General features: G+C 38.0%; 1 protein-coding gene across 9 annotated transcripts in view; it reads left to right on the plus strand.

The window, feature by feature from the left end:
* The first annotated feature begins 9,329 nt into the window (after positions 1 to 9,329).
* BEGAIN (brain enriched guanylate kinase associated) overlaps positions 9,330 to 27,392 on the plus strand; it is a 162,514-nt gene continuing 144,451 nt past the window's right edge. For 6 of the 9 annotated variants that reach the window (XM_069783456.1, XM_069783458.1, XM_069783457.1 and 3 more), the window contains exon 1: positions 19,229 to 20,232. In XM_069783456.1, the coding sequence (XP_069639557.1) occupies positions 19,306 to 20,232 (927 nt within the window). In that variant the 5' untranslated portion in view covers positions 19,229 to 19,305. Of the gene's footprint in view, positions 9,560 to 12,498; positions 12,707 to 19,228; positions 20,233 to 27,392 lie in introns of those variants that run through there. The other 3 variants (XM_069783462.1, XM_069783464.1, XM_069783463.1) reach the window with 2 other exon arrangements.

The raw sequence follows: 27,392 nt of genomic DNA on the forward strand, positions 1-27,392 counted from the left end.
TATAAACTGAAATACACCTCTTCTTCTACACAGAGATCATTTTCATCCATCACTGACTGTAGGCACGTCAGGAAAGTCCATGGGAACTGCTACATAGCACAGTACTACATAAGCAGTTCTAGCTAAGTAGCAGACAAGAGGAACCTCCCTCTTAAGTTGAAATTAAAGGGAAAGCCTTATGAACAGAAAATGAAATTTCCCCAGTTGCAATTTGACAGTAGGTCTAGTCTAAACAATTCTTGGTCAGAGTAAAACAAGAACCTGTCTTCCTGACATCATTTATTTCATGTATTAAACATAGTACATTGCTCTGATAAATAGTACTTTATCCTTTATAATTAGTGTATTTCTGTCAAAATCTAATGAAGGCTTTTCACCTACATAGAAATGCATTAACTAGATATTCTGTACTCTTGACAAATTCTGACTCTGCTGGTTCTGCATTTACTTATCCTGCATTAGACAGGTAACTGTAAATACATTATTACCACAATCTAATCATAGCAAAATATTATGCAGCATTTGGAAAAATATTTTATTTCCTTGTTTGCAGCAACTGACTTGATAAAGTATCTCATATGTAGCCCTTATACTTTATTGTAAAGTTATTAGCACTATTGCTTAGTAGGATATAGGATCTGAGTATCTTCAACTAGAAAAAATATGCTACAGGAAGGAAAGTACTTCGTCTTCCTCTAAAGCAGCCTAATTTGATCTGGCACAAGTTTTCATGTGAGGTATATAATTCCATTCATGAGGGATATATAATTTTCCCAAAAGTTTCCTGTGGGGGCTGCATCTTTGAATATCTCTTTGCGGACCCACTAGAGCTCACTCTGTCATGCAGAGGCTCATGGAGCATAACTCAGATCTGCCAGACTTCAGGCATTCAGGACATTTTCTCTTGTTTCTTCTCTCTGAACATGTATCAAAACAGCAGTATTGTTCACATCTGGAAAAGATGGTAATAGATTTTACCAGAAAACTACTGGCCAAATTGGATATGCAAGCGAAGGAGTGAGGTGAAGGGATTTGGGATGGTCACTGTGGCCCAGGAGCTGTCTAATAATCAACCCCTCCTTGAAGGCTGAGGCGGCCAAGCCCAAAGACATTGCTAAAGCAAGGAGATCTACTGTCCCTTGAGAAAACTGTTGATGCCTCAGGGCAGCAAATACAACCAGGAGACAACAGTCATCTTGTTCTGTATATTAGTGGGTCTCGAAAAAAATCCAGTGCTGGATGCTTGGGTTCTAACACATTTAAATATCAGGGATTTGATTGAATTTTCAATGGCAGTGGCATTGCGCGCTTCTGAAAATTATCATCCTCTAATGTCATATGACTGACTGAAATACTTAAAATTGCATTTGGATCAGCAAAGCAACCTCATCCAAATTGCCCCCAAAACATCAGGATTTCTATATGGTAAGTATGCTATATAGGATGAGAATTTATCATTCTCTTAACTCATTAGCTTCATGAATCCACCCTTCCTGCTTTCCTTCTTCTTTAATACAAAATTATATTCCACATACGTTAATGTCTCTAAGCAATCCTTCTACCTGCTCGATTGGCTCTCTTAGCCTGTGGTCTACTATCTTACTTAAGGCAGGTTTTACAATTTTGAAGATAGTTCATTTACAACAGATGACAGCCGTTTCTGTTCATTCTAGGATTTGATACAGTGCTAGTCCACATAGCTACTGTGTGCTACAAGGACTGCTATATCTCAAATAACATGCTTAGCCATTCCTGGGAGCCCTGAAATGGCTGCTTTGAACTTTGTAGACATGCTTCTATTCCTCAGCTTCCTCCCTATCTCTCTTTTTCAAACTCAAGAATCACAAAATATTCTGCAGGAATAAAAGGCCCAAAGGTGCACATCCGACAAATTCCATATAAAATATTATTTTATCCAACCTAGTAACAGTAACGATAGAAGATACATTTTACTTTTGCTAGTGGAATGCAGTTAGAAGTTATTAGCCCTCAAAATTCTGGAGCAACATACTGTATCAAAGTGCAGATCCAGCCTCCCCCATAAACAAAATTTCTCCTCTCAGAAACACTTTAATTCACAATTCTATTGGGCAACATAAACATGAATACTCAAATACAAGCCTTACGATTCACAAGAGGGAAGGTAAGAGAAAGCATCCCATACAGCAAAAAAATACAGATAATGCAATAATGACAGTTGCTGTTTTGTTGGTCCACTATCTACCACTACAGTCTCTCATCAGTATCTGAATACTTTTGCTAGACTGATTATGAATTTCTATTCTCCATCTTTTAATGCAGCCTACCTCATTATAATCCCCTTGACAGCACAGAAGTAAGAGATGGTCTTATTAGCTGCCAGAAATAAAAGATGTTTTAGCAGAAGAAAGCCTCTTTAAACAATATATTTCTTCAGGGAAATTCATCGAGGATGAAAGCAGTAACAGAGTAATTCTTCAGGAGTTAAGACATGAAATATAGAGTATTGTGTAAAGCACAGCTTTGCTAAAATCCATGTGGAAGACTGAAAACCACACTATGTGGCAGACTTCTCATAAGTTCTCAGGGCTATCCAGCAATGTTCTTATGTAACAACCCTAAACGGGATATCTGTCAGTCCAATCACAAGTTCAGGCTAAATTTCTGAAGCTCTTTGAATTTTTGGGAAGATCAAGAATTCAAAACTAATCCTAACATTACCATTTGGATGATGAAATTTTAAGCCTCCTTGTTGCCACAAACTTATTAAAAGCTTATTAAAAGTATCTCTAGTATATATGCACCTACAAGGGATCACCTAGAACTTGCATTTTGGAGTTTAATTGTTATTGCAGCAGATACTGCTATTTTTCCTCAGTAGAATCAAATATGTTCAGGAGTGATTTGGTTTAGTCTAGATCAGCACTTTCCAACACATTAAGCTTATTTGGAGCTGGATCATGTTTTTTGAGGGGTCATGCTGTTTACACGGTGCCCTGAAACATCTTTAAACTGCAAATTGCAATGTGAACAGACCATCATTTCTGGCTAATGAAAACTGCAGTTTTATGAGTCAGATATGGTACAAATTAATTGCAGTTTAAAATAAATGTCGGATCTTTGTTTTGGGTTTTCTCACTTCTGTATCTAAAGCTAAAGCACAGCTTCCTCTTTTTATAAATGAAATCCAAGTATCACATGATTCCATGATCTGAAATTTAAATAAATTGTGGGGTATTTAAACTATAGTACCTTTTATAAGACTGAGAAATAAAGAAGATGGGCTAGTTTACATGATAGGTGGTATAAACAGGTGAAAAATTCCTTTTTCCCATAAGAATTGCCTTAAGAATACTGATCCTATGCTGTTGCCATTTAGCCGGTGAGTAAGTATGGTGTTGTTTGTTGACAGAAACCATCCATCAGTTCCCGAAAGAGAGACACTACATTTCAGCAAAGAAAATAGCCCAGATTATCATCACCCTGCAACTGTCATACTACCTGGTAGAATGGGATGTCATGTCCCATTAGCACTGTATTAATGACACCTGCTCTGAAACATAATTTTCAATTTTCAGAGCTGATGGATATCCTTGCATTCTGGACAAGGTTGGGGTTACATGGGGATCATGGTGAGCTACATCCCCTACAAATATGTTTGTTTTTCATATTCCCTTCTAAGGGAAAAGCAGGTTGTTCAAAGTAAGGATCTAAAGCAATAGACATATTATGTCCTGGGCTGAAACATGCATGCTAAAGCAATCAATATTTCCTCAGTCATTCAAGCAAGCAAACATTATTTTGGAACTTGTAGCTGATCAACTTCTGCATACCAGGAAGTGAGAATATTATGTCTAACTCACAGCTAATCTTCCCTGCCTGTAAAGCATTATAATACTCTATACTATTTCATTTCTATTCCTACTTTTGCTAAAGATTAGGAAAGACCAGATAGAAAATGGTAAAAAGGCAGTTCTAAGAAGTAGCTTACATTCTCTGCCTTTAGAAACAAGACAGTTGTTTATGGTTTGGAAGGCCTATTTTCTCACATTAGCTAGCATGATATAAGGCTGTAAATGTCCCTTTTGTACCTTGAAGGGTCTGAAAAAGAGACTCATTTTCAAGTGAGTCAAATTTAACAATGCACAACAAATATACTTAGCAAAAAGCTGGCTAAATAGAGCTTAACAGGCATATGCATTCCTGCAAATCAATTTGGCATCTGGAGTCTGATTTTTCTATTTTGTCTTCCCTACATCTTCTTGAAGCAATTTTAGGAGAAATAACCAGAGAAACAGCATTGGCAACATATTGGAAAAATGCTGGTTACAGATGGTATAAAGAACATTATCTTGTTAAAAATCCATAAAGATTCAAAGCAAAAGAAAAAAAGAATGGGATACAAAATAAGTTCATAAATTCTAAAAGCATTCCAGCTTAGTAGCTTTATTTCCAGAGTTAACTAAATACACTTGGATTTCAAAAGTAGAGATTGCTAACAGGTCATGTTCTTAGCAGTGCTGACCCAAGGTTAAGTATTTTTTGCTCCAAGCTATATTAGAGTCAATAGCTTCAACAGGGTGGTATTATATCCTCTAATTTTAATAATGTTCTCAGCTTGACACCATCAAATTCCTATGTGTTTCTTTTGACAAAAGTAAAGTTTATGTTCCTCAAAAGTCACTGCATATGACATTTGCATTTTTTTTTTTAAATAAAATATGCAAGGTTTACCGGAACACAAAATCTAACCTACAAGTGTCCAGAATGACCATCTCCCAGAAAAAAAGAGGTCTCCTCACAAACACACTCATTAACAACATTAATTTTCTGTGTACGCTATGGTTTCTGTAGAGGTGTTTAGATGCTGATACAAATGTGAAATGAATGAAGACTGTGGGAATCTGTGCGTAGGTGTGCAATAGCCAGGCTGCTGAAAGTTGAGCGTGACTGATGTGCAGATAGCAGGCTATGCATGGAGAATGATAAACATGGTGGGAGAAAAGATTAGAGCACACGTGAAAGGGAACTTGCTATATATTGCCTGAATTTGCAGCACACCCCCTCTCTCAAGGTTATCGCCCCTCCCCATATTTGATTACACTTGACAGAGTGATGAGTACTGCAGCCAGATGAGACACATTTATTTTGCTGAACAATCCCAGAGGACTTAGAAAGACAGAATAATCCCCTAGCCAAGGTACAACTTAGGTCTTCAGGATACAAGTTGGGCATTTTTATTTTTTGTTTAGAAACACAGGTTCAGAGCAGCTGAGGTTATTTCTAGACTGAGGTCAAATTCAGCAAATAGCTTTAGCCAGATCTCCAATTTTTAAGAGATGACTTTATGTTTGTCCAAAAGTCCTGCTGCACCAATGTAAACCTTTTGCAGGGATAATCCTTCCTAAGACTCCTGCTCCTAATGAGCCACTCCAGTCACCACGAGCTATGACTTTCCCCAAGGCCGTCCAAGAGATATACACAGGCACTACAGGGCAAACACGAGGCCCTGGCTGGTGAGGCCCTTGCCCTTGGGAGCCCCCGGCCCTGCCTACAGTGTTCCTCTCTAGGTTTTGAGTTAGTAAAGGAACGCCGATGCCCCCTTTCTTTCTCTCTCCCTGACTGGGGTTGTGAAGTTTTGCACAACTGCCATTGGACTGTCAGGGAAGGATTTTGAAGGCCATTGTCAAGCCCCACCCGTTATGTTGTGACTTAGCGATAGAAATTACTCCCTATACACAAGGGCTTGAGTAAGCTTCCTTCTCCAAAATCCCTGCTTCCATCACTCCATGAAGGGAGGGTGAGTGAGACCAATTAAAGACATTAATTTCACTATAATGGTTGGTCATTTCAATGAAAAAATCTATATTCAAACACAAGTGGCCATTCCATTTTACTGCTTTAATGACATTTTTCCCATGGCATAGCAAAGAAAGATTTTAAAAAGACACATTTCCAAGCTCTGAATGTGATAATGGGAAGTAAATAAAATGCCTGAACACCACAAAGTAGGCTCCTTTTAAAACTGTAAGATACCATTCAGACACACTATCAGTACTCTTACTGCAGCCTTGCTCTTAGAAATAACTTGGTTTGAAGAAAGTAAATGAAAAAAGGAAGTTTTTCATTTTTTCCCATGGAAGCAAAATTACTTTGCAAATCAAAATATGTGCATATGTATGTACATTTATATATATGTGTGTGTGTGTATACACTTACAAATTTAGTAAAAATTCCAAATGCCTAAGAATTTATCACAATCCATAGCAGTTTGTTTGAGAGAAAACTACTGTCTTTGTTTAAGAATAATGATTTATTTTGCATTGGATAGTTTTCTAGCTTCTAACCTTTGGTTATTTTATATATAGATTTGGGGTGATGAGACTATTTATGACAACAGTGATTTAAAACATGACGATGAAAGAAGGTGATGCTGAAAGAAGGTGACACTAATAGGCACTAAACTTTCCAAAACCTCTATTATCTTTCAGGTATTGTGATTGCTTTCAATGTGTTACCCAGGATCACCTGGAGATGCACTCTTTCTTCATAGACACTTAGATAATACTTGTAGTTACCCAATAGTATTTCTGCGGCAATTGCTGTTATACTTTCAAGCTGAGCTGGAATGTGATGGAGGAGTTAATCCTTATCCTCTTTGGTGCAATAAAAATTGGATGCTGTCCTCATAAAGTTACCAACAAATTAAGTTATACAACCAATGATCACCTGAACAATGGTATCAGTCTTGCCCTAGACTTTTGCTTTTACCTTTTGGAGCACCAACTTTTAGAAATAACTGCTTCATTGCATTCATTCCCTCACCCTTCTAAGACCTGCTCCTCTCACATTGAATGAGTTTTAAAATATCCAGTTCAAATCCCATAAAAGGGCAAGACCAAAGATTCCAGTCACATTACTGCTGAAATTCAAAGTGGAGCCTTGACTGTACTTTCTTTTCCTACTGCTGCTGAGGTTATTGTTAGCAATTATTTTACCGAGAGAAGAGGGAGGTGGAGAAAAAAAATGAGAAAGAATGAGTGGTTAGATAGCAGCGTTCTGCAAGATATACTTAGAATCAATCTTATTACTGTTTTCTCAGCCAGGCTAGTGATCATAAATTCTGTATCTTTTCCCAAGCTCAGTGTCTGTGCCAGCCATTCATTCTGAAATGCTTCATGTTTCCTGTACAGGAATTCACAATAGGATTATGGATTCAGGAGAAAGCTCTGCTCAAGGAGGGGCAGCGAGTGAAAGGAGACTTGTTTGGTACAGCACTGCATAGTGTGCAAAAGGAAAAGCAAGCCAAGAAGATGGAGAAATGGAAAAAGAGGTAGGAAAAAAGAGTTTATTCGTAGTTCACCACAGAAGTTTTGTTCAATGAGGAGTTTTCTCTGCTTTGCCTTACTTTCATTTGGAAACTGGAACTGGCATTTTGTTGGGCCAATTTGGAACTGACCACTAACACCTGGAAAAACATTTTTACACCTGGAAGAGCCAAAGTAAAAAGGGGTATACATGCATGGCTGGGCAACATTTTGTCTCTCTAACCTCTCAGCTGGAAGTGTGGCAGTGGCTAAAGCAAAATCTGCAAATGAAGTCATGTTTCCTCTCCTCTCATGTCAGCTCACTGGAAAAAAATTATGTTTCTCATAAGAAATGCACTGTTCTTCCTCCCTTCCCTATACATGTCTTGGAGGTCCTGGCATATAACGGTTGCCCATTTGCTTTTGGCTTGAACTCACCAGTCTGCTCCTAAAATATAATGGAGCCTGAGAGGAAGAATTTGTTAGTCAAAAGAGCTTATTATGGCAAAAGTAGTTACAGAGCTATGTAGTCACCCTCCTGGTCTGAAAAAAACCCACAATAAAGAGCAGCCAAATATTTACCATGCCACCAATGGTTAAAGAAAATTGGAACACAAGCAAGGATGTGGTTACAAGGTCCTATGGCTACAGGAGCCATTCTACTACTGAAGCCACCAGGAGTCATGAGCTAAGAAACCTCTGCTCTACAGCTGTATCTTGCAGCTGTTAAAAGCAACAAGTGCTGGATTTCAGCAGCTTCTGATGAGTTTTGATTTCACTGTCAGTCCAGAGGCATTAACCATGGCTTTTTAAGAGGCAAGGTGGTTTTTCTGGTGAAAGGAAGATGCTGTTGTTAGGAGTTTGCCTCTAGGATGCTGGGAAGATCTGCTTCCTTGAACACCAAGGTCTTGCACGTTGTTCAATGTTCAAAACTCAGTGGGAGCAACAAACCCAAATCTCCTGACAGCTGATGAACAGCAACTGTTATGTGAAGCTCCTGAGCATGCCCACACTGTCTGGGATGCATGTAGGATCTCAACAGCAGCAGTGCAATAACTTAATGTAACCAGTTATCCTTCCCTTTCCCCTGACAACTTTTTTTTCAAGTCAAGGTATGGAGGTGTGGCTAACGATTGGCCATCTCCCCACCTCAGGCTGGCAAGCTAATGATGCAGAGCATGGATGATAACACAGTTCACCTCTGTCTTCACATTAGAGATGAAAGGTCCAGTCTTTTGGACCAGCCAAATCAGGATAAGCCAAAACCTGACTACTCAGAGTAATTTCCAATTCATAAATACATTAGAGATCTCTCCCTATCCAAAAGCATCCTTGGGCAAAAGACAATTTAAAGTAGAATGTTTCAAAATGCAGGGCTAAATTTAAAGAATCGTTTCTTCTCTGCAGACATGATTGACTACTAGACCATGATGTACATATTTGTGTTGGGCTTTACACAGGCAGAATTCTAACAAAAACATTTAAATACTTTAAATGGTGACATCACTAAAACTTCAAAAGTGTGTATGGTTTTATATATTAAATATATAGATACATGTGGATGATTTTATAACCATAGTTACGTGTCTTTATAATTGCAATGGTTTGTGTACACTCAAAAATGTAATGCTTAAAAATTTTTCTCCCAAAATATCAAAGGCAAAACAAAATACTTAGTTTTTCACATTTGTGTGATCCCTCTGGGGCAGTTCCTACATTCCTTTCTCAGGGCTGGAGCTCTAGAAGTAGCATACAGCCACCAGAGTGAAGGAGAGTAACAGGCACTGCACTTTGATTGTAATCAGAGCCTTGTCCCCTCTTAAGGGAATTCAGTGGGTGTTTCAATTGAAAGATTTGGCTCTACCCAGTTTTCTACTTATATTCACAAACAATACTGACTCAGTCCCTTTCAATCTCAAATATACATGACTAACTAGTAATTTCTTGCATCTGTGACATACCATAACCCTCCCTGATGCTGTTAAAGTTTGTGACTACACAGAAAGGCACTGGGAAGTTGATAGTGAATGAACCTTGGTAAGTTGGTCTGCAATTGCTTGACTTTGCTCTGCAAGTTTATGCTCTCATAGCAACATGGACAGCATATCATTCTATGCTGGCTTCATTAAAAGAAAACGATCCTGTCTTTCAGTTAAAAAAAAAGAAAAGCTGTAACTGTTGAAGCAGTATGCACCTAATAAGCTACTTCTAAATCTGGCTCCATCATTTCAGTCTGTGGAGTAGCAGAACAGAGCTTGCAGAATCTTTCTTAAGTAAGTATTGCTTTCTCTTAACAGCATGTTGGTTTTTTTCATTTAAAATGTATAACAGGTAGTAAAGAAGTCTTCAGCATTGACTTAGTGGTGCTGCAATATGACAACTGAATGCCTGCTTTAAACATGAATTAACATGCTCTGTTGTTTCTTTTGGCAGACATTACTGTCTTAAAAAGGAAATATTTAATACATTAAGGTACAAGAGAGCAAATTATATGGATGAAGCTTCCCAAAGCTACAGTGCTAGAAAGCTAATGGAATGACTTATAATTGACTGTCATGATAGTGTTTTTTAAAATTATTTACGTATCTTTTATTTGCATAATACACATCATGGAACATGTCTATTTGATCTCATCAGAGATGGAATATGTATTCTGAATATGCTACTGGCCATTAAGTATGAAATTAACAAAATCATTTCTATCTTCAGGAAAGGAAAAAGTCAGATAGTGGCATTAATATTATTAATAAAGCTAATATGTACACATTAAACCTACTACAGGTTTGTATTAAATGCTGAAGGAAAATATTTGTAATGGATGACTTTGTATAATTATACAAAGCATTAGTCATTCATCGTTAAACCCAACAGAGTATAGATGAAATTACTGTTTGTATGAGAAACAACATAAATACTTGCCATTTGCCAAAACAAACAGCACATACTGTAGCATGCTTTCTGCAAGAGTATTTAAACATCTCTGATGAACATGTCTCTTTAATATAATGAAATGGGGTGGGACTATGGGAGTTGAAGGAAAAAAAATAGCAATATTTTGCTTCATGTTTAAATTGCAACTGTTGTAGCAGAAAGGAGTTAGGAACAGGCAACCCACAGGGCTACCTTTACATTTGGTGTCAAACACACACATATCCACATCCAAACAAACATTGTTTTTCTCATTTAGTCCTAGCTGCTTAGCACCAATTCGCATGACATGCAACTCTGATTGCAAACATGCAGGTTTACAGCACTCAGCAAAACTAAATTGTGGCTGCATCTGAGACATTACAGCTCTGGTACTAATAACCTGGAAGCTTTTAACACAGACATGTCTTATACCTCCAAATAATATTATTTATCATAATTTTTTATGTAGGGAAAAATGTGCTGCAAAAAATCAAACTGTTCAGTTAACTTTCACAGAAAACTACATAAATACTTTCCTCCTTCTCAAGTTACCCATCCCCCAACACCCCATGACAACAGAAGTCAAGAAATTACCACTTATTTCTCCCAGTTATTTTCAAAGTATTCATAACAACAAATTTAAAGGCATACTGCCAAGCCAACTCATTTATATGCAGGCAACCTTTTTTAAGCAAACTTTTCCAGGATATATTGAAGCATGGAACTAGAACAACCATTTCCTTATTTACTCTGTAATAGGAATAGAAAGTCCTTGACAGATTATGGATATGGAGACATAAAGAATGAAAGCAGAGATAACAGAATTATTGTACTGCAGTTATAGGGAACAATAATATATACTTCCTTTTGCAAGCAACACTAAGCTTCCTAGGGCCAGCTCTGAACAGCCTGAGAAATTAGAAGCCAGTAAAGGAGAGGTTTAGCCTGACATCCCACAGCCCTTCCCAAAATCTCAGGAAAACACAGGATAGTTATAACAAGACCAGTAAGTAGTAAAACTTATGGTACCATCCCCACAAAGAAGATCAGTGACTAGTAACACCACTAACAAGGTTTGATAATTTCCACAGTTATTACTACTATTCAGCAACAAGACGAAGCAATTGTTGGTAACTATTTCTGAGACAGATTAGGAGGGTGAGGAGGAGGAAGAGGGCTGCATTTGTGAGGCCTCCAAGGGAAATGGTGACTTCATGATCAAGGAGGCGGCATTGCCTAGATGAAAAGGCTCATCCCTTCCTTATCTGTTGTGATTTCCTAATCCTCCAAAAGAATGATCCTAATGAAATACTGCAAACCTAGTATAGGTCAATTGTTTTTATCAAAGTCAAAGCCTCCAGGGATTTGACCCACTACAAAGGACTGTGAATTTTTGTAATATGCTCTTGAACAACTCTGTCTAGCACAGAATTTACTGATTTGAATAAGCTCACTGGACGGGGGGGGGAAAGAAGAGAATATCATAGCAACATCTTACTCCTTTGTGGTTTATAGATTTGACAGAGACTTTCCTCCCAGTCTTACAATTTCCTGTTTAACGTTTAGTTAGTAGAATTACATATTCCTGCAAATGTAAAAAAGATGACAAGAAAAATGCTGCTGTACTGAAAGATCTCTTCAATACTCCTGGAAGGATCACTGGGATGGACTTTGGGTAGCTTTAATTCACCAGTAAGGTGGTATCACATCAAAAAGGGACATTATATGGCTTCAGAGACAGCAAAGCCTTGCAGACTGTGGCACTCAGCATCAAACTAGGAATGGATTTAAGTAAAAGAAATTAAATTGGTATAGAAAATAAAATGAATTTTAAAATAAAGCAGAATTCAGTGGGTGGGAAATATTTTCATTCCACCTGAAGAAAAAGGAAGTGTATTTTTATTCCATGTCTGATTTTGCATGAGAAATTAGTTCCATTCTTCCACTCACTTTTCCTCTCTACTGTCTTAAATTTTCTTACACCTTTTCCTTCTCTTTTGCCAAATAACAATAATAACAATAATGATAACAATAACAACAACAACAATAATAATAATAGGATGTAGGGACTGGGAAATAGGAAGAGAAAAAAGGGAGAGTAAAATGAGGGAAATGGTATACCTAATTTGGAAAGCCACATGACACTGCCATCCTACCTTAACGAAGGACACATTTAAGAATAGGCTCAAAGGATTTGACACTTTCCTAAAAACACACATGTTCAAGGAGCAGTGGAAGAAACTAAGACTCATTACCTGTGTATTCTCAGAAGGATCAATTATTTTGCTCTCTTTTCACCAAGCGACTACAAAGTGAACTGGAGACACAGAATCAAATGCTAGTGTAATGCAGATGACCTACAACTCTACCCATCCTACAGCACGGCTACAAAGAAGGTACAACGTGTGAAAAAGAGCTCATGGAGCAGCTGGCTAAAGCAGAAGCTGAGCAAGAAAAAGATGAGGTTGGCAGAGGACGGAAAGCATTTTGAGGACTCATTCACAGTCAAGGTACGCAGCTGCAGTTGGTAACTAAACACTAATCTGATAAAGTAACTGTTATTCACAGATGCTATTATCTTCCATTAGCTAGGAAACTCAATCTCTCTTGGATGAGGGCAACAATCTCTCAGGCAGGTGATATCACAAGCTTTTAGTGCTAAAGAAGTTCCAACATGGAGAAAATGCTATAGTGTATATGCTCTGAAGCTCGGCCTAACTAGACCTCAAATCTGTTCCCTATGTTGTAGATCAGCCTCCATATCATTTTGTATTCCTCTCTTCAAAGCAGTCCATTGTCTGAACTGTGGATTAAAAAAAAGATCACTTAAAACCCTTGAAAAAAGATCACAGTCTGCAGCTTCATTTCTCTGGCTTTTCTCAGCAAGAATAAAATTTCTCTTCATGAGACAATGAAAGGGAAAAATTCCTTTGGGAATTAAGGGTAACCAAATATAATTGTCTAATGCCACAAGTGCCTGGTACATTTCTCTGAGCAGCTTTAAAAATATACACAGCAACGTGTCCACTATGCAATTTTCTATTGCTAGGGAGCAGATGACACAACAGACAACGGCTCAAAACCAATAACTAATTTGGCTGCTTGCACAGTAATGGAAGGTGCTCTGACAGTATGATACCAAATGCAGTAAGGACCTGTGTCAAATGGAAGGACTCTTTTCTTTTGTTGTACTGTGATAAAAATAATTTTTAAATTGGTATATTAAAACATTTTGTTCTTACATTCTTCTCTTCCTTAATTTTTAATTCATTTTTTAAAGCTATAAATATAGCTTGCATGTTAAATGGGTGGCTGGCTCTAGTTTTACTGCAGCTGCATCATTTGTCAGATAATAGTGACTCTGTTTTCAGGGTGGTGCAGGATTTATGCTAAAAAACATCTCTCCTCCAATGTTCAACACTTCTTACAGGCTTACCACAGCTCTGTCTAGTACACAGCTATAAATTAAATGAATCTGACTTGTGACTGTTGGCAAGAAAGATGGCACTGCAATTTTTTGCATTGTGCTTGGTCACTCTGTAGTTGTAAGACAGATAAATGTTCTCCTCATCATGATGGAGAGGTAGACTAATGAGAATTAAGAGGAATTTAGATCATTTAGATCCTTTAGATCTTCAGGTTTAGATTCAAGGTTGGATGCACGTACTGTCCACCATACAGATTCCTGCACAGAAGCATGAGTTTCTTAAATGTCTCTAGTCTGTAAGACACCACAGTACCTTTTCATATCCCTGTCATGCCATAAAATCTATCATTTGTTAAGAACCCAGACTGATTTAATGGTGGCATCACAGGTCCAATTTTCTGTTTGTCATTACATGACACAAAGCTACCAACAATTGATAGAGAAAGGAAAAACTCATTTTAATATTTTTAACTCGTTCCCATTATCAGTCACTCATTAAATAACAGAACTGAACCTTCATTCTACTGGTCCTGAACACAGCTGGATCTTACAGAGTTAAAGTAAATATCTGCTGGAATTTTCCTTAGAACTGCAAGACTTTCAGTCAGAACCTAGTGAGGCAAAATGACTACAGGCAATGCTGGCTGCGTCTATTGTCCATTAGAAATAATTTGTTCTAAAAAGAAAAAAAAAAGATGGGGAAGGTAATATTTAGTGAAATGGAATTTTTGCTGTGTGACACCTAGCATCCTAGAAATAGACATTATTCCCATTAATTTGGAAATGTGACACACTTTCTGGAGAATAACTTAATAAAAGAATGCTGAGAAGACTTTAAGCCAACACTGTCTTGCTGAAGAAACTGGGCGAGACAACCTTGTATTAAAAGCAAATTAACATTCAGCAACCATTACAGGGAAAAAAAAAAAAAAAAGTAACTACCTGCTAAAAGAAACCCAGAGAGGAACATCTGTATTATTTAAAGCAATAAACTTAATTGTAAAACAGAGAGGTCCCATAAAACACTCCAAAATGAACTGCATTAAGTGCAAAGAGAAGTGGATAAGATGCGATAATATTTTCGTTAAAGGCAGGAGGGAAAAGTATATCTGAACAAGAATGGGTACTGGAAGAGTTGGGATATAGCTATTTTGTGAGTGGACTATGTGCTGAAAGACTTGCACATCTGTAGGGCAAACTGAGAACTTTGAAATGAATTGCAATTCCTACCAGCTGTGGTGGGTTTGGCTCTGGTGCTCAGGCAGTATTTCTGAAAGGCTGACTGAGAACTAGAAACAAAATTACTTATAGGAATTAAACTCCATTATAATGGAAAAACTGACCCTTTGCTGCAACAAGAACAGCACAGAGAACAGTGTAATTATTGATCCAAAATCTTGGAGTCTACTCACTGACTACAAAAGGTTCTGGAACCAACCTTAACTGGAATTAAAATAAACTCCAATATTGTTTAAAATCAGATTTACACTCTTTTTCACTAATAACCTAAAATTTTCTTATGAATTTCAAAACATGGAAAACCTTTAGACTTATTTTTTAATATGTAGGTAATCTGCTGAATGTATTATTGTTAATGTATCAAAATGCATAATTTTAGATATACAAAAACTTTGCACACTTCTTTAGTTCTAAAACTGTTGAATGTTGTCTGCTTTGACCCAAAAATGAGTCCAGAGTTCTACACCAAGAAACTTCCGGTTGTCATAACAACCTATTGCAGCAAATATAAGATAGCTTGTATTTGCTTTTGATACTATTAGCAAAAATTAAAATCTCCTGAAGTTAAAAAAACAGGGATATTATTTAAAAGGATGGGGGAATTAATATAATTTTTTTTTTATTTCCACAGAACTAAGTTTTTAATGTTAAATCTTTAAACAGTGGTCTGTAGTCATTTCATTTCATCAAGTCATGTTTGCAGGTAACTCTGTTATGCTCCATTTTTATACAAAATATGCAGGTTTCTAATAATGTCTGTGTAAAATGACACTCAGAATATAAATAAGCCTAAATTAACCTTTAGAAAAATCTTCACGTGTTTTCCTAAGTAACTAGTTTACTAGACAAGTCCCTGAATGCTTCAGTCTTGTCAAACGAAATACTGAATCATTATGAAAGTCCAATTTAAGCTGTGATCTTAGCTATCATTCTGTTATAAATGTTTCAGATTCAGCAGTCAGTTTAGCAGGAAAGGATCAGTATTGCTCTGTTTATATTCTTATGTTAATACTAAAATAGAATAGAACATCTTAGCCATTGCACTACACAAAGTTACAAACCTGATCCACATGAGTCCCTAGAAATGGTCCTCTTATGAATTATCACTATGCGGGTCTTGATAGTACCTAGAGATATCACCTTGATCACGGTCTCATTATGCAAGATTGTGTACCAATGCATAGAAAAAGACAGTCCTTTCAGTCCTTTCCTAATTTTTAAGGACAGTTAATGGTGACTACAGAAGAAAGTGCAAGTGTTCACCAAAGGCCAACTAACAAGGTAATGTCAGAGCTGCTAACAAAGGACATGTTAGCAACAGTGAAGTCTGTCACTTAGGTCACACAGTTTTCAATTGATTTGCACAGGGATACTGTATTATTCCAAGAATTGTGCCCACCATTTCTAAAGTAGGGCAAAATTAATGCATCAGATTTTCCTCTTCAGATTATTTTAATGTTAATATTACAGTTTTAGAAGAACTTAGAAATCAGGCATACATCCACCTAGCACAGGCAAGAAATAACAGAATAATTTGAGCTCTCTGAAGTTATTTGTTCCAAGAGTACAGCCCAGACTACTGCAGCAATGCATTGCTATTCACAGACATACCTGTTTGCACTAGAACGAGAAATTCTCTTTGTCAGCAATGTCTTCAAAGAGATTTAGATATATAAAGCAAAATAATTTTAACACTTTTAAAAGTCACTTAACATATGGAAAATAAATCATGAACATCTAATCATTATAAAAGAGTTAAAATTCTCAAACGTCCAGATTCTTAAGCATATTTTAGTTTAATATTCAGCTTCTCTATTTGTACATGTGACTAGTGGAAATAATTTCTGTGATTCAGGCAATCTCTAGAGAATATTTTGGTGAATTTATTTCAGACAGACCACTCAATAGTTATTGTTACTCTAAACTTTGATAACATCTATTCCAGTCAAGATCTAGAGATATTAATGGGGAAAGATCTATATCATTCAGGTTAGAAGACTTATTTGACATTTTGCAGCTGTGGCTTAATTTTTCTGTCTTAATATTTTGATATGTCTATGTCATATGTCTAAAGTCATTAGGCAGAATATGTCTAAAGTCATTAGGCAGAAATCATCTGAAGAAAGAGAAGTAGCAGTATAAGCAGTATACAAAACCCACAAGTGTTATATACATTACCTAGGTTACCTATACCCTACAACCTGATATTTTTCCTTTTTTTTTTTTAATTATATTTGACTGCTATACAGATGACATATTTCAGAACAAATGGGCTCATTCCTGACAATAGAAGAGAATTATATGAGCCATTTTTATTGAATGTACCACAGACTTCTGTCAGATTCACACCTTAACATTTGCACATATGCAATGGATGGCTGAATTTGTGCTTATAGTTAACATAGCTTTGTTGATGCACAAATGAGCCCAATCCCTCGTGCATAAAAAAGCTCTTCTCCAAATATGTACAAGCCATTACAGATTCTGGCTCAACAATGTGGCTTGCTCTGTTTCTGAAACAGACGTATTAATAAAGTCCATTAAAACTGCAGAACTCACACTTTGCCAAGTTCTAATGGATCCTGGAAGGCAAAAGATCTGACATGCATTAGCATAGACCCTACCTATTTGGCAAATTCTGTTTGCTTCAATGAGTAACCATAAATTTGCAGAAGTCCATATTAAGACATACTGAAAAAGCCCTAAATTCTGGCTTTACAAGAAGAGAGCAGTGCTGTATTGTTCCCTGACTGCATTAAAAAGGTCAGGAAAATCTTTGTGTTGGCAACAGAAAGCATTCACCAGCCCTTTAAACCGTCACCATTCACATTCAAGTGAGAGAGGAATAAATTCATGTAAAATAAGACAGTGTGAACAGGATTTATGCATTTTAAGCCACATTGTCTCTGTGATCAGGATAATGTTTACAACATGCAATGGAATGGCACAGTCCCATAGAAAATATGGAAGCATTTCAGAAAGTAATTCCAGTAAAAGCAATTGATTTCTGATGTATTAAAAGGATCTCCTTGTCCTCCTGTTATTTGCAAAATTAATGCACTTACTATGTTAATTTGAGAGATTTGCAACACTTCAGCAGCTTTTATGAACTATGGTTTAAATGAGTCCTGGAATTACCAACGTGGAGACAATAAATTCTGTGAGGTGGACAAAGTGACTTGTAATGAGGGACCTAAATACAATGTGCTCTTCAAAAGCTCATGGAACTACATTTGAACCCAACCTGCCACTGACCTGTCAGCTACGTATGATACGTTCAAATGTGCTCTTTGCTGACTTTTTTCCCCTTTCTTGCCACCTTCTCCTACTCCTCAATCCCTTCCAGGGATCCTCCTCATGTCACCCTGCCCAGTGTTTAAGGGAGGTCACTAGGGTTTCTGCTTGTTATTTGCTTCTCTTTTCTTTCTCCACCTGTTGCATTTCATCAGTCAGAAAGCCATGGTGGTGGCAATGACAGTGATGTAAACAGAGTCTGACTCCCACCAGACAAAAAGGGTTAAATGACTTGCTTTCACCCTTATGCTAAAGTAAGGGGATGCAAAAAAACCCTTTTGAGTTTATCAGACAGTTCATTCTCTGGTCAGTTCCTGTGGCAGCACATCATCAGGACACTCCAAAACTTCACGCTGATTATAAAGTCAGAGCATAGCCCTTAACCTCACTTAAACTAGCCTTTAGGTTCCTGTATATACAAAGCAAAAATAGAAATTCTGCACTTCACAGTTCAGACTTGCCTGTCTATAAAGACACTAAAGAATGAGAAGAGTTTCACATGCAAGGTACTGGAAGAACCCATCATTACTACTCCAGACTAATTTACAATGCTGAAATATTGTACCTCCCTTTGGATTCAAACCTTTAAAAATTATTTTAGCATGAAAATTATGGCAGGAATAAGCAGATAGAAAGTGAGAATCACATTTTCTTTTTGCCTTTCTGGATCTAGCAGATCTGTCACTAAGCTTTCTAACAGAATAGCAAACACTAGTAGCATTAGGACAATATAGCATGACCTTCTCTACTATCGGATTTTAAAAAGCCCTGAAACAGAACCACCCCAGACTTTACTTAGTGAGAATTGATCTACATCATGGTAGTTTGGTTTCCAGTTCAACAGACAGGAATATATCATATGCTGCTTTGGATCAATGAAAGCCCATGCTCATCCACTAAGCACTCAATACCCTGGAAAATTTGCATGTCCTATAGATTCTGTTCATTAGTATGGCTAATTAAAATGATGAGAATGTGCTATTGATCTAATTATGAAACATACACATAATTTGGGATGCATATGGGATAAAATGTGGTGACTGCACTGTTATGCCTTTCAAAGTCATGCCTGTTGTCTTACAAGATAGAGAAGGATTTATGGGAATGCCACTTTCACTGATGCCAGCTGACATACAGACACAAAAATAAATGGAGTCACTGTCAAAGGGCTCCATTTCCCCTGCTAAGCCAGAGGGTGCTGTGCCTGGAAGACCAGCCAAGCAAGAGGGGGTTGGCAGGGTGACTGAAGAGCGAGCATGCAGTGCATCCACTGCTGCATGTGTACCAGAAGTAGGAACTGATGTGGAGAGGAAACTCTCTGGAGATTTGATAATGAACAGTTACTCAAAACGCTGCAGCTCCAGTGAGGACAGCTTTGAGTTACAGGGTAGTGCAAGGTCAGAAGCTAAAAGCTTTGTTAAAAGCAAAAATAAGGATGAAGGCTATCGACCCCATCGATCAAAGCACTGTCAGAAAGGGGGTGAAAAAACCCACGGACTGGAACACTCTTCTCTATATCCAGCAGAAGTGGGAAATGCAAGCCAAAAGCTCCAGAAGCAGAAGAAGACTCACAAGAAAAGCAGTTCTTCTGCATCTGATTTGAGCTTGGTGAGTCAAGGATCATCGAGTTCATTGTCTGTTGTGGAAGAAAAAATAGAAGCTAAACTCAAATTCTCTCAATTTATTAATGAAGTTACTTTCAGAGTGCTTGATCCCATGAGCCTGAGGGCATACCGAGCTGCTAAACTGAAGAATACCTTTCCATCCAGTGTAAGAAGCCTAGATGATTTGCATATTAAAAGAAAGTCTCCTGAAAGCTGGAAAGAGAACATTCTAGATGGGAAAACCCATGAAGAAGTAGACTTAGACAGTCTGAGAAGTGACGACATTGTGGCTGGAGCACGAACACGCAAATTAGAGAAATCCTTGTCCCTGGATACAAGTCCCTCTCTCAGGTCACTTGATAATGGTGCCTCATGCAGAACAAGATCTGGCTTGCCTGTAGAAATTATGATTTCTCAAAGCAAAGAAATGCCAGCCACAAAATCTGCATCTCTGCCTAGAAGCACAAGCATGGTGAGCTCTCTCTCAAATCACTTCTTTGGGTGGTATGTGACAAGTACTTGTGCATTAATGTGACTATTTGAGAAGTGTTTTTGTCTTCCTGGGTGGGCTCTTGCTGTGTACAAACTATTCTGCAGGGTGGAACAAACATGGAGGGTTTATTTTTAGTAGCTGCAGAAACCAGCTCTAGGATGTATAGGAGGAAGGAAAGACAGGATACAACTCCCTAGCCCTTTTACTTTGGTGTCTTAAATGAAGACTTTATGAGATCAAAGAAGAAAGGTATTCCTGCACTGCAGTGAAGCACATATATAATCAGGCCAGCTCAATATGAGTAGGCAAAGCACCCTCAGAAAAGGGTGAAGAGAGTACTGTGACAGACTCAGGTAGTCAAGCTCACTAGCTTAGAACTTGCTCAGGTATCTCTACACTAAACAGGCATGCTCAGTTAGTGTATTTAAGTACTAGCGAGAGCTCTGACATCCTCTAAACATTGCTAAGGTTTGTGTGTCTGGAGTCAATACACCTAGACAGATAATTTTTTCCTGATTTTTCTGAAAAAAACCTTAAGAATAGAAAGAGAAAGAAAAAAAGGCTGAAGCTTTCTTCTATGGTCTGGTCAAAAATATTTATGTTTTTAATTTTTTCTTATGAGATTCTTTCTTTGGTTGGGGAAGAGGTATTTACACCTATGGAGGAGGGCAAAGGGAAATTGTTGTTCTCTGCTTGCATGGCATTGTGAGAAATCCTGAGCTGCCAAACTTTGAACTGATATATTATGCTATTATGTCTCCAGAGCAGTAGTTGTAATTCTGCTAAAACAAAGGTCCAGGAACTGTTGCTTAAGACTATACACATGTACACAGATGTTTGTAAAATGGGAGCTGCTACAGCTGCATTATTCTTTAAAAAGTCTATTTAAATTTAAAAACAAAGAAACAAATGGTTGTCTGTTCTCACAGAGGACTGTAGCAAGTGGGAGAACATCCCAGTCTTAAGAATTTCATGCAATCTTCAGCAACCCAAGCTTAGGATTTTATAGGATGTCCTTGGATGTTTTAATTATCACCTATGAAAGATGGCCAGAGGGAGAAGAGAAGAGGTGAAAGATAATGAAACACAGAGAGAATTTGCTGTCCACAATGGGAGCTGGCCTGCAAACGGGTCAGGAGGCTCCAGCCTGAGCCCATGGCAGGATACTCTTTTTTTACCTTTCAGTTAGCCATCTGTCAGAGCATCTTTTCCAGTGGGCTTGCTCATACTGTACAGATTGGAATGTCCAACTGATCAACTACTAACTGACTAACCACTCCTGAGTGTTCTGTAATTCCACTCAGTTAATGTAGGCATCAGTCTACTCCAATTTAAGCATCAGCCTGCTCTAAATTTAGTCATTTAAATTAGACACAGTAGTTACCAAGCATTTTACCTCAACAAACAATGCCTCAGACTGCAGAACTCAACATGAGAAAAGAAAGGAGTGGAAGGGCAAGAAACAAAAGCAAAACATGTTCAGCCACATCTACAGATTAATGTCTCCTACATGCAAAAACTTTGACTTCAATGCAATTTATTTAGTGCAAGTCCTCACTCTAAGCATTCCCAGTAAGAAGCAAAAGGATAACTGTACAGACAGTCTTGGGTGCCATTATTTTAAAGATATTTTAAAAGTACTTGGTTATGTAATGTTCATTTGAATACGCATATAGAACATTGCCTAAAACTGTTTCATGTTTTAGTTGCCAAGCTGTTATTCATATGCAGAAGATAATCTTGGAGAGAAAGAAATGGATCCAGTTACATTGACTTAAATATAAAACCAGGATAGCAGAGATATAACAACACACATCCCGAAGAGCATGAAAGAACATGCTTGAAAGTTTGAGGTTAAGAAAGCTGCACCTAATAAAAGAACTGTGACTTAGAAGAGGAATGCTGTGACATTGCCTCCTGTCTGTTATGCTTTCTGAAGAGCCTTGAGGTGTCCACAACTGTGTCTGCACTGCATTTGATGTTTCTATATTGGATCCAGACCCACTAAAGTGATTTTCAACTTTCAGACTTTTGAGAACTGGTCAAAATGTTCAGGGACATTTCTGCAGCAAGTATTTATCAGTTTGCAAACAGCTACCATTGAAATGAAATCTCACAAGTAAACCACCTTCACTGTAGATCTATGGAGAGGAATTTCCAGACAGCTAGCAGGATCAAAAAGGATGCTCCACTTAGTGACTGAAGTTAAAGGTAATTCTGATAGGTAGAATGCAATTACAAAATACGATGGATATGATTTTGCTATGGTCTAAATATTTTAGTAACCTGGCCAGCAGGATGAAATTATTTCTCATTTCCATGTATTGATCTAAATTTGGAGTCACTGGATAAATAATCAGGAAAGCAAAATGATTTAACTAGACAAAAGCAAGCCTCTGAATACACACCAATGTAGAGGAGGGTGCACAACTTAAGACTATGTCACACTTCCAGGCTGAAATGAAATGACCAGTTCAGTAGGCTGAAAAATGCAGGAAATGTCTGAAAAGGGTTGTACACAATGGAAGGTTTCTCAGAACTGGGAAGACATGCTTGTCAGAGTCTGTTAAAGGACAGAACAACACAGAGAGAAATGTGGATGGGTTCAAACAACATGTATTTTCCTCAGATTCAGGGTATGCTTCAAAGAAAGCCAGGCATGAGAGGACACTGGTCTGTGTCTTTTAACACACATTTTATCTTAAATACATTTGCTTCAGGTCACTAATGCCTTCAGGAAAGCTTTGGATACCACTGCTATTGTTCCAGGAGGAAACTATGGGTAATAATTTAGTTCTTGAATAATCATATAGGAGACTGACTTCAGACGTGAGCAAGTCTGCAGCTTCCTGAGATTTCAATCAACCTGAAGACTACATTTCAGGTAACTTTAGACATACATGAATGAGGATCAACTTTCTAACTAGATCGCATCTTTACGTACCTACTTTTGCCTGCACAAGGGATTATATAACACAAAATTAGACACTGATTTTTCTCAATCACAGGAAAGCAGTCCTGTTTCTTTCTTAGAAGAGCTGTTCTTTCCATCTTATGAGAAACTATCAGTAGTACACATTCTGTGTGCAAGAGGTCTTAGAAGCACTTAATTATTGACGTCATCATTGCAACTATATGCATACATATCCTAAGGAATTGTGCACTTGTCACCTAAGGCCATGACATTATCTCATCACACAAAATGAGCAAGGTCAAGCCTGATCAATACAAATGACTGATTAAGCTGCAATATCCCCTCTGACTTGCTAGAAATACAATGTTTCAGCCTGGTGCAGAGGATTTCTTGAAAAACAAGCTTGGGTTGGGATAATGCCACTTCTACAAAACGTTTTGGAAGCTAAGACTTCAGATGCTAAAAATTATGTCTGAATTGGGCAGGTGGTGTGAGGGCAGAAACATGGCCTTGCTCTGTAGGAACTAACCATGCTTATGCAGCCGTGTCTGAGAATAATTCAGCTGCATCCATGCAAATCTGTATCAATGAAAGTAGAGCCAACAACAATTGCTTATTACCTAGACAGCATCATTGCATGAACACAGACTCTTTCTGAACCCAGAGTCATGTGCCTGCATGGCAACTTATTAGGTGGGCTTCTCAGCTTGGTTTGGTACCAGCTTTAGGGTTTATTCTATATTTGATATACTGCAGCTACCAAGCTAACTGCATCCCTGCTTGTCTCACATCTCCATCTGGCCTTCATCTCTCAAATGAATTGCACTAGTCTCATTACCCAACTCAGGTTGATGCTACAGCCACCTGACAGGACAAGGCACCTGGAGTGTCACAGATGCAGTCATGCTGCCTCCTGTGTGATTCAGTCTAAAGGGCCAAACTTTGGCTCCATATAAGTAATTCAGTTCCCTCCTGTAGCCTTAGCAAAACTCTTGGAAAACAAAGTATTCATTCTCACTCTGATTTCAATCAGCATATGCCCTGAAGTATTTAATTCCTACAGCCCTCGAGGGAGAAGTGGGAAAATGCCTGTTACAAAGGCTTACATCTGTATAAAATGCAGACAAGTGAAGCACAAGCTAGAATAACGCTGCTTTTCATTCCTCTCACAAGAAATTAATATTTCAATAATTACTGTAAAGAAGAAATATGACCAGTGTAGACATTTATATATGATATCGAGAAGATACAAATCCCGATGATGTATATATCTAATTCAGGTAGGCTGTTTAATTCTTAAGGAACCCTATAGGTAGCCTACTAAAGTGTCATAGACATGAACATAAACAAAGTGATACTAATTTCTGCTCTTTCTGCTATCTGTTATGCATGAGGATTCCTGCTGTTCATTACAGGTTCTCTTGCAAAAAGAATGCCTTAGCATAGGGATGGCTCTCTGGAGGTGCAGAGGCATCTTTAGAAATTATAGCCTCACGCACCTGAACTTCCCAGGCATGAAGGAACCTGAGGTAGAGTAAGACTTTCCTGCAAAGGCTGTGGTAGAATGCCATAGCAGTAGAAAATGCAACTAATCTTCCATTTCTAAAGAAACTGAGTTTCTAGGCACCTGAGTTCTAACAGAATCTCACTGAAAGAGCAGACAAGACGGTGATTTTTGTTGCTCTAGGCCAAAGCTCTTTTACATAAGAAGGCTTTCAATCCTCTTTCAGCCCTTCCAGCCTGCTACCATGCTGTAAAAAAAGGCAATTGCTTTGTTCTTGGATGAATACCAAATCTTTCATTTTCATTTACAGTACAGTGATGTTTACAAGTAAGATTTGGGTTCAAATACATTATAATGGAAAGTATCTATTATTTCACTGACTCATGCATGCAATACATTAAAAGAGAAAGAGTAAGAGGTGGCACCAGAAGTGCAGAGAGATGAAGTGATTTGCTCAAGTCAGTGATCAAGCCCGCAGCAGAACACAGGCCGGAAAAGCCTTCCAGTGTCCTATTTTATGGTCTGTTCCTGCTCTTTCAGGCAGGCAGGACAGTGCAGGACTACCCACAATAGCAGAAACAATCAGGGCCTGATCCACAGCTCTGGTAACTCAAGGTTACCAGAGGAATGTAAGAAAGAGAACTATATTAGATGCTTCAGTTCTTTAGCACATGACATGCACATGACAGTTCATATCATTAAGGCCTCAGATGAGTCTCATGGCAATGAAAAGTGCCACATGGACACCTTTCCTGGCATCCTGTCCTCTGCCTTGGCATGCTATCACACATGACACTGCTTAGATATTTGTTCCCCTCTGCCTTGTAAATTGGAGGTGACCATCAGGCTGTTGGTAGTCTAAAGATGTTTTGTCAAAATACACATTAAAATACATGGCTTAGTTCCTTTACCAAAAGCTTGACTGAGAGAAGATACCGGTCACTTCTTTTCTTTGCTCAGAGACATCAGACAAATACAGCAATTTTCAGACTTACTAGCTTTAAACTCATTATCATAGCATAGCCACTGAGCTGTTAGCAATATAAACCATAACAACTTCACTCTGTTATTTTTTCTTCATCTCTAGATCCCTGAAAACAGTCTCTGTGTCTGGTAATACTGTATAAGAATCACAAGTCAAAACAATTCAATTTGGGTGTGGAAAGCCAAGTACCACTTCTTCAGACAATTGGGGCTGCAGTTCCTCCATACTTCCAAGGATTCCTATTGCATCATTATAACTTCTCTCCTTCTGATACCAACACTGACTGTTTTCCTAATTCTATACACCCCTAGCATGAAATTGTCACTCTGAGTGCAGTAGTAATGAGTAGTATTGCAAACGTATGCCGATGTGTACACTTGGAGCTTTCAGGGTAGGTAAATTAGCTTTATAACACCTCATTGGTGTTAGGCAGCCAAATACTATAAGCTATAAAATCTGATGACCAAAAGAAATGGTAGTGCTATCTGAAATCAAAGACAAACTTCATTTTCCACTGATCAAGCTATCTTAAATATCTCCTCAATCTCTGAGAGGACTTAGCCATGTTACATTTGAAGCATGTAGTAGTATTAATAGTACCAGCAGCAGCCAAGCTGGGGCAAGAAGGGGCTCAGCAGAGACTAATGGTCCACATTTACCCAGCTTCATCAGTTAAATAGAGAGTGCTGAATCCTCTCCTTCATTTTGTTTGTGACATTTATGGTACAGTCACAAGATATGGGAATTCAAGAAGGCCATGTGCAATTTCACCTATAGTTAACACCTCTTGTCCCAATAATATGGCATTGACTCCTTCTTCGACTGCTAAGAGGAGTGCAGCAGACATGTACTGTAGGAGAGATCAGCATAATGTTTTTAGAGCAGCAGATGTGACATCGTTTTACAAGCAACAGTATGAGCAGATGGTGTTTAGAGAGTTCTTCTTGCCTGCTCTAAAACACCTCCGTTGGGTCACTAATGGATCCTTCGTCTAGTCGAACACAGCGCATAAAACTACAATGTTCCCAAGATGACGCATATGGTCATTTACAGCTTCTCAGCTCATCAAATACAAATTAGATCAAAATCTTCTTTACAGGACATAGACATCTATAAGCCAGTACTCAAAAGAGTAAGCTATTTATTCAAGGCAGGATAAAATAAAGACATCCTGAGCTGCTTGTCAATAAAAAGAATGTGTTTTCAATGAAATTAAGTATCTCACCATAAAGCCTGCAATTTTTGAAGTTAGGGTTTGTACTTGGGTTGTCCTCCCTCACCCCCCCTTTTTAGAGAAGAAGGGGAGCAGCAAGAGAGTCAGGAGGGAGATGTTTGCATAAAGGAACAGACATTATTATAATGGTGAATTTCTGCACAGGATTTAGGGCTCCAAACAGAACACAAAACCATTTTCCAGCCAAATCTACTATTCTCCTTCAGAGGGGCAGCTACTCAGCCAGAGAAAAATGCTGAGCGCATGCAGTTCACATTGATTTCGATATCTCTTGGCACCAGCCAGAGGAAAGCAACATTGGCAATCAAAAATGCTTAGTGTTCCTTTTCCAGTGATTTTTGTTAACATGACTTTTCCCCTTCCTTTGAGTTTGAAAATCATTTCTCAATTGCACTCTCTATCTTTGGGTGACTTTAGAAAGAAATGGTACTTTCAGAGTAATGGAAGCTACAACAGGCTTATAACAATTACCATCAGCAGAGATGCCCAAAAACTGCAGAGC

The sequence above is a fragment of the Haliaeetus albicilla genome, chromosome 5 (assembly GCF_947461875.1).
Source record: "Haliaeetus albicilla chromosome 5, bHalAlb1.1, whole genome shotgun sequence".
Taxonomy (NCBI): domain Eukaryota; kingdom Metazoa; phylum Chordata; class Aves; order Accipitriformes; family Accipitridae; genus Haliaeetus; species Haliaeetus albicilla.